General features: G+C 40.2%; 1 protein-coding gene across 1 annotated transcript in view; it reads right to left on the bottom strand.

Moving 5' to 3' along the window:
* Positions 1–2,153: 2,153 nt before the first annotated feature.
* USP53 (ubiquitin specific peptidase 53) overlaps positions 2,154–12,843 on the bottom strand; it is a 34,991-nt gene continuing 24,301 nt past the window's right edge. Inside the window, exons 12-15 of the mRNA XM_056855890.1 lie at positions 10,838–11,561; positions 9,406–9,482; positions 4,940–5,036; positions 2,154–3,192 (exon numbers count right to left, since the gene is read on the bottom strand). Of these exons, the coding sequence (XP_056711868.1) occupies positions 2,205–3,192; positions 4,940–5,036; positions 9,406–9,482; positions 10,838–11,561 (1,886 nt within the window). The 3' untranslated portion in view covers positions 2,154–2,204. The remainder of the gene's footprint in view (positions 3,193–4,939; positions 5,037–9,405; positions 9,483–10,837; positions 11,562–12,843) is intronic.

The following is a 12,843-nucleotide window of genomic DNA, read 5'->3' as shown; positions in this document are numbered from 1 at the left end:
ACCTAATACAAATCTGGCTGGTTTATCCCGTGACAGGAGTTCCTGAGGAATACATCCTGTGCCCCACTTGTACATTTTGCATAAGACATCAGGACAACATGTTTTCCTTACATGCAGAAAATTATAAACACTGTTTTCCATAGCAAGTTCTAATAGCAAGTTCTAATATAAAAATATATCATTTATACACTTTGTGATATGAAAATCTTTCCTGTAGCACAAAGATAGCCTCTACTGCATATAACTGCTATGCACAACTTGCAATATTTAAACTATGTTGTGTGAAACACCTATTGCTATTTGAAATTCCAGCTACCGTTTCATATACTGCATTCTAAGCCACTCATTAAGGCATCATTTCAAAAGCTAAAAAAATGCTGGACAGATACATTAAAGATTTCCAGGGCTGTTGGACGGGACTGACTCACAGAATTCAGGTAAATAAGTTATGGTGATTTATGAGTATGAGGAAGAATATTTCCATAATATGGACCATTGTATGCATAGTTCCAATATCAATGTATGCCTCCAGCATTTTTTTAAGTTAGATTTATATAGACATTCTAATAGCAAGAAAAGCCTCCATCTTTTACCAGTGCAACAAGGCAAAACAATATTCTTAGAACTACTGTAACTTTTGACTAAAAGTACCTGAACACAAGTGCAAGTCAATACTCCCATTAAATGCATTTTCACTTTTCACAATCATACAAGAAACTCAAGGTAAGATACCTATGCAGGTCCAGTAACACTTTAGAGTGCCTTAGGAAGCACCTCTCTGACTGCTTTCACATCCTCAGCAAAAGCCCACCTCATAAACAGAACTGTTCCAAAAACGTGTCCTTTGCAGCCCCCCCGCCAGCCCCATGGAAATGAACAGGTAAGTAGCTACACAACGCCATGGTAGTGCTGTGCTGGGCAGGAGAAAAGCCCTGCAAAATCAGGTGGAGCATGCTGCCTGTTCACTGCTACAGGCAGATTCCTGTATGCTTGACTGAAGTAATATAGTCCATTTGAAACTGCCTCCTAAATTTTCGGGGGGGGGGTGCCCCCATGCAAAAAATAATCTCATGTAAAACACACATAATTAAAAACAATTTCTAATGTGATACGTTTATAAAATGAACAAATTATAGGGGCAAAAATTCCAAGTGAAACCTGGGGTGGTGCAAGCCTCTGTGGGGGTAGGTAAAGGTAGTCCCCTGTGCAAGCACTGGGTCATTCCTGACCCATGGGGTGACGTCACATCCCAGCATTTACCAGGCAGACTATATTGATGGGGGGGGGGCGGTATACCAACAATTACTGCATACTTCCTTTGGCTTTATGTTTGAAAGAATTCACAAAACCAATGCAGAATAATGTTTACAGCGATTCAGCCATGGATTCCCCCCCCCCATTCCAAAATGGGAAGGCAGGGCCACAGTAGAGATGCTGCAAACACTTGAGCTCATTCATATTAAACAGCTTTGCAAAAAAATTTGACTGTGTAACTGAAAATGATAGCTGAAGAGTAAAGGAAGCATGATTTGTGTTACATGAGTTTCAGAAAGTGCTCTAGTAGATCAGTTCATTCATTCATACAATTAACAGAACCTAAAATTGGTTATTGTACATCCACAACCTGGATCCGAACTAGACATTTTTGCAGATGCAAGGATTTCAGCTCATGGAGAGCAATATTCCCTCTTCCTCCCCTCCTGTGGCACCCCAAAATCCTGTTCTTGGAGGAGTGAGGACCCCAAGTAACAGGATTTGGGGAGCCATTTGTATGAAGAACAAGACAAGAAACCCTTGCGCCTGTGGACACCATCTAGATCCAACCCAATCTGTACAGTAATCTTGACATGTTCTAAATTAAATAGAGTTAATGCAGCAGCTCTTAATTACCTGCCAGAGCAGACTATTCCTAGTTATTAAATGAAAACCCATTTAAATGGGATTACTTTGAAATTTCAAAGTGTAACAGGCTAAACTCCTCCCTCTTTGCTTATAATAGGTGCAAATCTTATTAAAGCAGAGCAGCAGCAATTCCATGAACCAAGGACCAGAAGTTTTTGCATCTTTCTTGATCATACATGCATGTGCAAACACACTTAGGGAACTAGCAGTAACTTCTTAACGAAGTATAGGTGAGGTAAGGAAAACCTAAATATTGCATCATGTTAAGAGGGCCAAGGATTTATGCTCACTTATGCCTGCCTCTACCTATTGCAATGCACATTTTCAATGCTGGGTTTGTGTCTCTGTTCAGCTGTGGGATAATCTGAATCAGAAGTGTTATGGTATGAAGCGTTCAGTGGCATTCCAGTTGATGGTAGAGATGTTTCCTTGTTCAATACAGCAGTATCTGCAAAGTACAGTTTGGGTCTCTGGTGGTATTTCATCCTGTATGTGTCAGTCATACAGTTATCAACCGAAAAGTAAGTAGTTAGTGATATAATGTCATTTGCATTTGCATCCAAGGAATTAGCACTTAGTCCTTTGTGGCACACACTCTTATTTGTAGGATTGCTGGATACAGTCCACAAATCATTTACTGATAAGCTTGATGGAAAGTTTGCCTTGGAGGACTCAGTCCCTTGAAATGTTGCTTTAATTCTTTCTTCATCTGTAAATGGACCTGTTTCAGATGTAGCTTTTGAAGTAACGTTTGCAGCATGCCTTTCAACGCTTGCAGGATTAGTGCGTAGTATTTCTGTTGGTATTAAATCCACAATGGATTCATGTTCTAATCCATGGAAACTGGTCAGAGCATATTTCTTTGGAGGTAAAGGAGGAGGAAGATTTTGGTAAACTGCTTCTGATGTATCGTCAGCCTTGCCACTATACAAATATGTTTTATGTTCAGCAGGTGAAACTGATTCAGTATAGGAAGGTTTTGATATATTCTGTTGCAAGAAAAATGCAAGTGCCGGCCTGGATCTACCTGTCTTTGTAGGAGGCAAGTGGGAAGACAGACTGCTGCTCTGAACCTTTTCAGACATAGCTAAACTATCATCATTATAAGAGCAAGCTGAACTGTCAGCTGCAGGGTAAACATTTGTTTCTTCAAGTGTATCTTGATTAGGCCACTGTGAGCTTTGCTTGCTTAATGCACAGTTCTTTGTCTCTTTCTCAGTGTAGTCTTTTGATGTGGTCTGTAGTGTTAACGAGGGGAAAAACTTCTTATTACAATCAGGTACGTCCATCCTAGAAGACAATATACCAACACAGTCCGTTAGTCTAGAAAAAACACAATTTTGTGATAAACAGTTTCATGTACTTCAATAATTCTGGTTGAGCTGTTCCTGCTGGCAGCAGAGGATAGGACTCATAATAACGGGTATAAATTATAGGCAGAAAGGTACCAGCTGGATACTAGTTAAAAAAATGTTTACAGTAACAGTAGTTCAGCAATGGAATCAGCTGTCTCAGGAAGTGGTGAACTCCCCTTCACTGGCAGTCTTAAAGCAGCAGCTGGCAAACACTTGTCAGGGATGCTCTAGGCTGATCCTGCATTGAGCAAGGGATTGGACAAGATTGCCTGTATGGCCCCTTCCAACTCTATGATTCTAAAGAGGTAAACCAAGTCCTCTAATATTCTGTCACATTCTTATCCATTCCAAAGATATAAAAATACAGGATAGGCTATGCAGAGGAAAAAGGAGTATCATTCAGATGCAAATAAGATTGAATCTAAGTGTATGGGTACACCAAATTTAGCCTCCACACTAGTGAACCACTTTTTCCATGTAAGTAGCTGTTATTCAGGACAACGGGGGGGGGGGAGTATGACTATTAATACTAGGTTGGATCCTACCATTTTGTTTAATCAGAACCAGCACATTTTTATAGGACAAAGGACGCTTCCACTGACACAAGATGTGTTGAATTCATGCAAGTGTCCTGTGCCAGACGAATGTGCAAGTAGTGATCAAACTAAAAGGCAGCATCCAACACATTGTTATGGTGAGGGCACAACCTGACACCACATTATCCCTAACAGGGTTCCAAAGGGAATGCAATGCAAAGGGAATCTGCATCTTCCAAGTATGCCAGTAACAAACATACCCTCCATACATGCAGCTGACCATCATAAATCATTTTGCTAGGTTAATAAATCTTTATTTCCTCATCTCATCAGATTGAAAGTTAGTACTTTAAAATAAATATATTTTATATTGCCTTTCTACCTAAATAACACTTATTTTTCATTGCATTGGCAGAAAAGAAGATGTCTCATGAACCCCGCTCAGGCATTCCAATGCCTGGGCAAGAAAGCTCCACTACTGGTTGTCTACTGACAAGCTTCTGATGGTCAGGACACTTCAAGTCTTTTGTTGACGACTGTTGCATACACACAGGTTGCAATGGGAGAAGGCTGCTGATGACAGACAATTTGTATAGCTCAACACCAACTTCCAAGTGTACCCGGAAAGACTGGAAGCCAGTCTAGATGTTTACATATTGGAGAAACAGGCTCAGAGGAGTTGTCCTGGTTAAAAACCTGGGCATTGCATTCTGAACCAACTGCAGTTTTCAGATGTTTTGAAACCCAGTTTCATGCAAATTACACGTAATGTAATCTGGAAATTACTACAGCCTGAAATATGGAGCAAGATTACCTTTAAATTTCATCATTTAAAGAAAGCCGTTTCAAAGGCAACATTCATTCTTTAGTTTTAAACCCATCATACCTGTCATTGTCTCCCAGAGCTGCACAGCCATCAGCCAAGTCCGAGGTGAATCTCAGATGTTGGCAGAACCGCTGGGACTTGGCTTGCTCCAAGCTTGTTTGACCAACTATAACCTTTGTCTCTCTGCCTTTCCATTGTGTATGCTGGCACACCAACATCTTCACATGTACTGTAGACCCTGCATTTTTCTGGAACTAGGGCCATAAAGGTTGCCCACCCCTGCTTTAGACTCTTGTCGCTGCATAGTTAAAAAGTGTTACCTTTTCAAAGGCGGACAGTGCATCTGCAAATGGGATGTTGCTTGGGGATTATGAGTTCTGTAGTTAAACTGGGTATTCATCTGGTCTTTCTTCAAGGCTGCAAAAAGTATTCACATGCAATTCAGCAATTGGAACATTTTTTCATACCATCTCAGACTGACTTACTTACATAAGCACAGTCAGAAGTTTATTCTTTGACATTCATCTTTTTATACGCAAGGAAAAGCGTCAGCGGTACCAGCAATCTTTTTAAAAAATATTTATATTTAAAAATATATATCTTAGCATCCTATGATTAAATATAAATAAGATAAAGGTGTGTTTAGGATTTTTTGGACACCGATAGCATGATCCAGCCAAAGCGAAGCAGAAAATGAAGGGAGAAATTTAAGCATGTGCTTGGATTTGATGTGGCTCATTTTTCCACTGCTTTAAAAGTGTCAATTTCTATAGGAAAATACCATGCTTATGAATTGAAAACACATGACATAAAGCTATTACCAGAAGACAGGTAGCAGTTAGTGGTAATCTGTAGTGTTATACTGGCACCAAAGGTAGATAATACATGGGGCAAATAGCTAGGAGGATAATTAACATAATTAAATTAGCCTGCAAGCCATGTTTTCAAAACTCTTTTAGATATTTGTGAAAAACATCCAATGGCCAACTACATATAAATGGGAGAAAGTACAAATGGATGTATTCCTCGCACAAAACATGCTAAGGTTTCAGAGTCAAGTTACTTTACTAGATTTCTGTATATTGCCATACATTTACATGTACTGAACAGGAGGAGGCAGCAAAAGTTTATGAGATGAAATTTCTACATGGTATCACCAGGGCAAGCATTGAATTAAAGCTGCTCGCTGACACGGGGAGGCTTATGCCTTCGGAATTCCATCTAATTTAAAAATAGATGTGTTATTTTTCTCTTCTGCTGACATGAAGATCCATGCATGGTTACAACCAGAGACCATCCAGTAGGAATTTTGGCTCTAGGTTCAAGTCAAAACTAAACATGGCAAATACTAGCCTTACACTGCAAAGGTTTCGCTGTTACCAAACATAATTCAATGTTTTAACAGCAACCCAATGAACTGTGATTTCTGTTACATTTAAAATCCATGAGGAGATTTACAGTATACTACAGGAACTCTCAGGATTTTCCTGGACTGGCCAAAATGGTTTGCCTTGCTATCCACGCCGGTAGTGACTTTTAAAAAAAAGAAAGAAGACACAGGCTGCTAATATAGACACATAAGTATTCATGATCACAAAGCTACAGTTTTCTCTATTAATGCCGGCCTCCTAAATTACTCTACCCTGCCTGGAAGCGACCATTCACTCTACAGGCTCTGCACCTTATGTGAACCATCTGCAGGCCCTACTGTGGCCTTATGTCACAATCCAGGCATGACTGGAGATAGCTGATTTTATAATTTTATAGGGCTGTTTTATAATTAATTGGTTTTATAAGTCTAGGATCTTTTATTGTATATTTATCATTGTGTGAGCTGCCCTGAGCCTGTCTTCTGTCGGAGAGGGCAGGCTATAACTCTAATAAATAGAATATAAAGCTGTTATATTCTTTCTGTCCAAAATGAGTGTCATTTTCCTGTCTCTAGCTGCACAAGTATGAAGAATGATCCCTATCCACCCTTGCTCCCATTACATTAATACAACTAGTCAATTTACAATCTACTTGGGAATAATGAATAAAACACATGTAGTATTACTTCTGCTCTCCATCAATCATAGTTACTGTTGCTTTACATTCTATAGCAGTGTTGGCGAACCTATGGCACGCGTGCCAGAGGTGGCACTCAGAGCCCTCTCTGTGGGCACGCGAGCCGTCGCCCCAGCACAGAGTTTGCCTGAGTTCGTTCCCCTGGCTGAGGAGGCTGGGGACCAGCGGTGCCTTCCTGGCTCCTCCAGGAAGCGCCGGGCTCCTTCCCAGTGCCTTCTCCACAGTCGCCTGCTGTGCACTCCAGAAGCGAAGACAACGATGAGCCTTCTGCCGAGGACTGGAAGAGGCGGAGCCAGGACGGGGCTGGACCGGGAGTGGGACACCTGGGCGGCTGTCTGCAGTGGGCTGGTTGGTGACTGCAGCGCAGGGGGTTGGCGGTGAGGGCCGAACGGGGGCCTGCCTGGCGTTTGTGCTGGAGCCAAGCTCCTCGCTTAGCTCGGGTTTCCACTCTGCTCGTTCATGCAACCGAAGGTGCCTCTGAGCGTGTGCAGAGGGCTGTCCCCACCATCAGCCCCCCTGCATAACAGTCTTTTTTAATTCGTATGAAGATAACAGTTGGAAAAAGAACCAAACTGAAGGGGTGGGGGCTATGCTCCAGCTGCTTTCCTTCCCCCGCTTGGCCGCACATGCAGGGTTGCCAAACTCCAGGTAATAGCAGGAGATCTGCTATTTCAGTTCACCTGGAGAAAATGGCCGCTTTGGCAATTGGATTCTATGGCATTGAAGTCCCTCCCCAAACCCCACCATCCTCAGGCTCCGCCCCAAAAAACTCCCACAGGTGGCAAAGAGGTACCTGGCAACCCCTAACCCCATGTGGACTTCTAGCTGTGTTGGCGCTTTGCAATAAATAAGTGGGTTTTGGGTTGCAGTTTGGGCACTCGGTCTTTAAAAGGTTCGCCATCACTGTTCTATAGCTTCCTACAGCGATTTTAGGCTGTTTTTTGTAGTGAAGACCTTTGTAGTGTATGTCCTTTTTACAGCGACTCACCAATGATGGTTGCATCTTACCTCTGCAAATATATACATCAAGGTTAAGCTGCATCGTGGGTTGCCCATCTATTCACATTTAGAGAGTCACCTTTCCAAAACATGAGTCAAAAATACTCTGCCAGATTACTGCTTCTTCCTACCCAGCAAATTCTTTTATGCCAGTGATCTAACATGCTGTCCACTTGCTGGCCTGCTACTGATATCCTTCCTGCACCCCCTTCTAGTTTCCAGTTTTTTATTTGTTCTTCTTCACTTTGTTCACGCTCCCCTTTTTTCTACTCTTTCTTTTTACTGGTTCACATTACGTCCCACCTCTCCCCTTTCTGTTCTCTATCCTTTGACCCTACTGTATGAAACTTCTCCAGCCAGGTATGTGGTACACTAAAGGCAACTGGCTAGCCCGATCTCATCAGATCTTGGAAACTAAGCAGGGTCAGCTCAAGTTACTATACTTGGACTGGAGACCACCAAGAAATCCAGGGTTGCTATGTAGAGGCAGGCAAAGCAAACCACCTCTGTTTATCCCTTGCTTTGAAAATCCTATGTGTCGCCAAGAGTCAGCTGTGACTTGATAGCACTTTCCACCACCAAAGGCAACGGGAGGGCAGAGGTTGCAGTGGTAGGAATGAGAGTGGTCTAGGGTGGGTAAAGAAAGAGAGCCCAAGCTCCAGTTTCCTTCTTTGATGTTCATGCAGTAGCTGCAGCATTCAGTAACAGGTGTCTAAGCTTGCAGCTTGGCTATGTTTGCCTTCATTAGGGACATACACTTGCTTGAAAGTACTTTGTCATAACAGTAGCTACACCATCAGTAGAAGGGAATGAGGGGAGAGGGACCCTAGGTATAGAAGTGAACGTAAATCCAATAAGAGCTGGAAGACAAAATAAGAGATGGATGGAAGATTTACGCTCTTCCAGTTTCAGGATTGGATTCTGTGATCTATCAGTAGAAGACTTTAACAGTCATGGATCTTTGGCTCATTCCCCTTCCCAGAAGTCTTTTTTGAACTCAGAGAAGTTTATTTCTAGGGTTGCAAGACCCACGTGGAATAACATAGGACTATCCAGAGTGTATGTACACACACTATACTACTAGGATTCATTCTGATCTTGCTCACTAAGAGATTTGGACCAGATATAAGAACTATCGGCAAATGACACTGGATGGTCCTATGTTTTTCCAACAATGAAGGGGATTGTCTAGCTAATGAAAATCCCCTACTTTTTATACATGATTTACAGCTTGGTCAGAAACGTTATATTTCATATTTTAATATTTTGAATGATTGAACATTGTGGTGTGTGTATTTTACAATTTGTACCACTGAGGAAGGTCTATTCGCTGAAACACATTTGGGTAAGGATATTTTTAATGATTTACAATGTATTAAAGCTTTGTCTAATTTTTGTATGTACCCCATTGTTATTCTGTCCATTATTGGGGTTTTTTTTGTCAACCTTTTTGGTTATCTGTTACCCAAAGAAAGAATTGAAGAATGCCGTTCCAAAATTTAAGAAGTGCTAGAAATGTAGTGCTAGGTGTAGCAAAATATGTCTCAAGAGATCACTTAGAACTCTGGTGGAAAAATAAAAACATTAGGATAATAAACCAGAATGAAAAATTATTTCTCAAGTGTTATAAGCCTAAAGCTCTAGCATTGTAAAATACTTTTATGCAGTCCAGTTTATTTTAATTCTTTCAGTATATTTTAGATAAAGATGAAATTCTTACCATCCAAGGAGTTTTTATTCTGCTGGGAGGTAGATTGCAAGACATATCCAGGATATCTGGCAGATAGATTCTGGTCACTATGAAAAAAGAAGTAGTAGTAAAAGATTTGGAAAAAATACATATCTAATACTACCATTTAGTAAGAACAGAATTAAGTATGTGTTCACTGAAAGATTTACTTGCTGCAACCACATGAAAAGCTTCATTATTTAAAGCCACTGTAGGCAGACATATCTAAAGGGACTTTTAAGCCCTGTACCACTCCTACCTACACAGTCTTTTCAAAGCATATTTTGTCATGCAGTTTTGTTTACCTTCAATGAGAATACACTGCAGAACTACCAAAACTGGATCTGACAAACCAACAATTGGATTGGAATAAGCAAGCAATTAAAAAAAAAACCAGACTCCTTTATACCCTCTCACAAACTCATTTTCCTTAGCCTTTCTGAACCTCAGTGGATCTTATTGAGCTTTGAGAATTCTCAAGCAATGATGAGCATTTCACAGCCACAATTTCTTTAGAAGATACTTTAGTTTCCACTACTGTGCTATTATGATTCGTGATGCAACATACTGTATACAACATGCTGTATAGATTAAGTTCTCTGGTGGATTAAGCCAGTAGAGCAATCACAGGACTGCACAAAATTGGTTATGACTTCCGTGACTTTGAACACTGTCCACCAAAACTTTTTATGAACTGGGTGTTGTCAACAGATATGGAAAAAATGACACATTCTGAGTCTCACATCTCCAGCAGGTCTTTGAAGTTGTTAGTTTGGCTGTTCTCACTGGTGTAAGATACCATTTACATGTCAATTGCAGAAAATTTTCTGTCATACTTATTGAAAGTTTTGCTATGTTCCTATGAATTTTCAATCATGTCTCATCTGATATCTGTCATGCTTACTGAGAGTTTTGCTATGTTCCTATGAATTTTCAACCATGTCTCATCTGATATCTTTCCCATCAGTTTTGTGTTTCTTTCTCTATCAGCTAAAGCAGCATAGTCTAGCAGGGCAATGCTGCTTAGACTGAATAACTTTTGTGAGCATACTACTATGACAAGAAGTGGCCATTTCTAGTGACTGATTTCTGAAAGGGAAGTATTGCGTAACCTCTTACAAAGTTGAAAGACTAATATATATTGCCCTTATTGAGGGTTTAAAGTTATTCTTTTTCATTTTTCTCAAATTCTAAGTCTTGAATAATGGGCAAGCTCTGGGATGAATGAACAGGGCACTCCACATTTGTCCAGTACTTGAATCAAGGCTGCTTCTACGGCATTCCTTTCTAGATCTTGATGCTGCTGTTTTCCAGACCCACCTAGAAAGTGGCATATCTGTGCTCCATCTCCCAGGCAACTCGTGACTCATCAATTCCTGAACCAATGTTATTGCATGAAATTACTTACAATTACTCCAATTACCTGCAAGGAACTGTTTCTTTCATAGTTGTGGTGTCTATGGGACTGGTGCCTTCAATGACAGGTGAATCCAGATTAGCAGATGCGTTGCTGATATGATCACTGCTTTCATAACCAGACTCAGTCCTCTGTATCTGCCAACCATCAGAGTGAATTTTTCTCTCGGTAAAGCCTTTGCCTTTTTCTGCATTTCCTTTGCCTTCTGAATCCAAGGAATTCCGGCTGCCCATTTGTTTCGTTTCATCTTCATAAATTGTCATTAAGCCTTTTTGACTTGCATTTTCCTTTGGCCAGTTGCTTGAGCTCTGTTCCTTTTCATGTTTTGATTTGCTGCTTGCATTTAGTTTGGGCTTTGAACTCTGCTCCTTTTTCTCAGTATCGTTAAAAATACTGTCTACATTGAGTGTTTCCCGCATGGGCTTCCAGCCTCTGCTTCGACTTTTACTGCTACTGACACTTCCTTTGTCCTTGGAGTCTTGGCTACTATCGGTGTCATAACCAGCAGTGCTGTCAGTCTTCACACGACTCACCTCTCCATCAGGAAAGCCACTGGTTTTATTTGACCCCTGGACCTGAATACCAGGCCTTATTTGGTTGTGTATCTTGTCATGTCTGTAAGGTCCTCTTCCCTGGCTATTATATATGCGTTCGTTAGAATGTGACCTAAATCCATTTCCAGAAGGTGGTGATCCTGGCTTAAAATTACTGCGGGTTTCTCCAGGCAGCTCTAAAAACATAGACAAAGACAATCCTGGTGAGACCTGAATTGAAATTCTCCCAAGTTAAATATTTTAGACTGGCTAGATATTTAACACTCATATCAGAGGATCTGCATAATATTATTATGATTTCTGATTGCAGAAGTGAAACAAATAGTAAGGATGTAGATTCAATTCCATCTCAGGGATGGACAGGATAATAATCCTACCTCCAATCACCTTAGCTGTATTGACCTGTCTAAAGATAAAAGAAGGCAAGAATGATTCTGTAATTCATATAGTTAGATAGGCACCTGGGAATTACAGACTGATCAAGCCCTACCAGGAAGGAAAGTTTAGGGATTTCAAATCTTTTCTCATATCTTATATCCAGACATGTCTTCTTTATGTATAAGAGATCTGAATGCTTAACTCCAAACCAACAATCTGGACAGATGGATAAAGGCTAACATCAATAAGACTGATGGAACTTTTGGTTCAATGATCATCAATCCTTATTAGGGATTGAAAATGGACACAGAATATTAGTACTCTTATATTTTCCGATTGGACATTTTGTCATCTAATTGAAAATCAGTGTGTGTTTGGAAAGTTAAAGAATTTTTGAACTACAAGTTCTGGTTAAGTCAAAACATATAATACAATAATGATAATCCTGAGGAAGTGTTAAAAAGAAGAATACATCAAGGCTTACAGTGCAACCCTAAACCAAGTTACACCCTTCTAAACCTACTGAATTAAATGGACTTAGAAGGATATAACTCTGCATCAGAGTTACTAATGTAATTTCTGGTTTCACAAAAAAATGTACTGCAGTTTTGGAAAGACCAATATTAGATACTTAGATAGCTGGCTTTGTGAGTAATGGGAAAACCTTATTAGAGTAAAATCAGAATTAAAATTGTCACCTTTCAACGGAAATGGCACTCTTATTTGTTGTTCTTTGGGGAATTTGTTGACAGAGCAGAGACTGAATTTTTGGTTGCAACAATAAAGTAAGTTTAAATTGCTGAACCTCACACTTACAATATCTTTATTCCCTATAGTGTTAATAAATTCCTGTTTAAACTTGAGCTGTCATGCAGCTCAATTCTATGGAAGTCTGCTTGGAAGTAACTTCTATGGAGTTCAGTGGGACTTGCTCACTGGTGTTTGGGTTTGCAGCTTTAATTATTCCTACTACATTAGAACAATTATTCTTATTACATCAAAATTTCAAAGCAAATTATTTTTTCAATGTTTTAAACTTAAAAACTTTCATAAGGGTGAATATGCTGCTATGCTTTTTCA

This window comes from Euleptes europaea, chromosome 9 (assembly GCF_029931775.1).
Source record: "Euleptes europaea isolate rEulEur1 chromosome 9, rEulEur1.hap1, whole genome shotgun sequence".
NCBI lineage: Eukaryota > Metazoa > Chordata > Lepidosauria > Squamata > Sphaerodactylidae > Euleptes > Euleptes europaea.
This window is presented reverse-complemented; position numbering and strand designations above follow the sequence as displayed.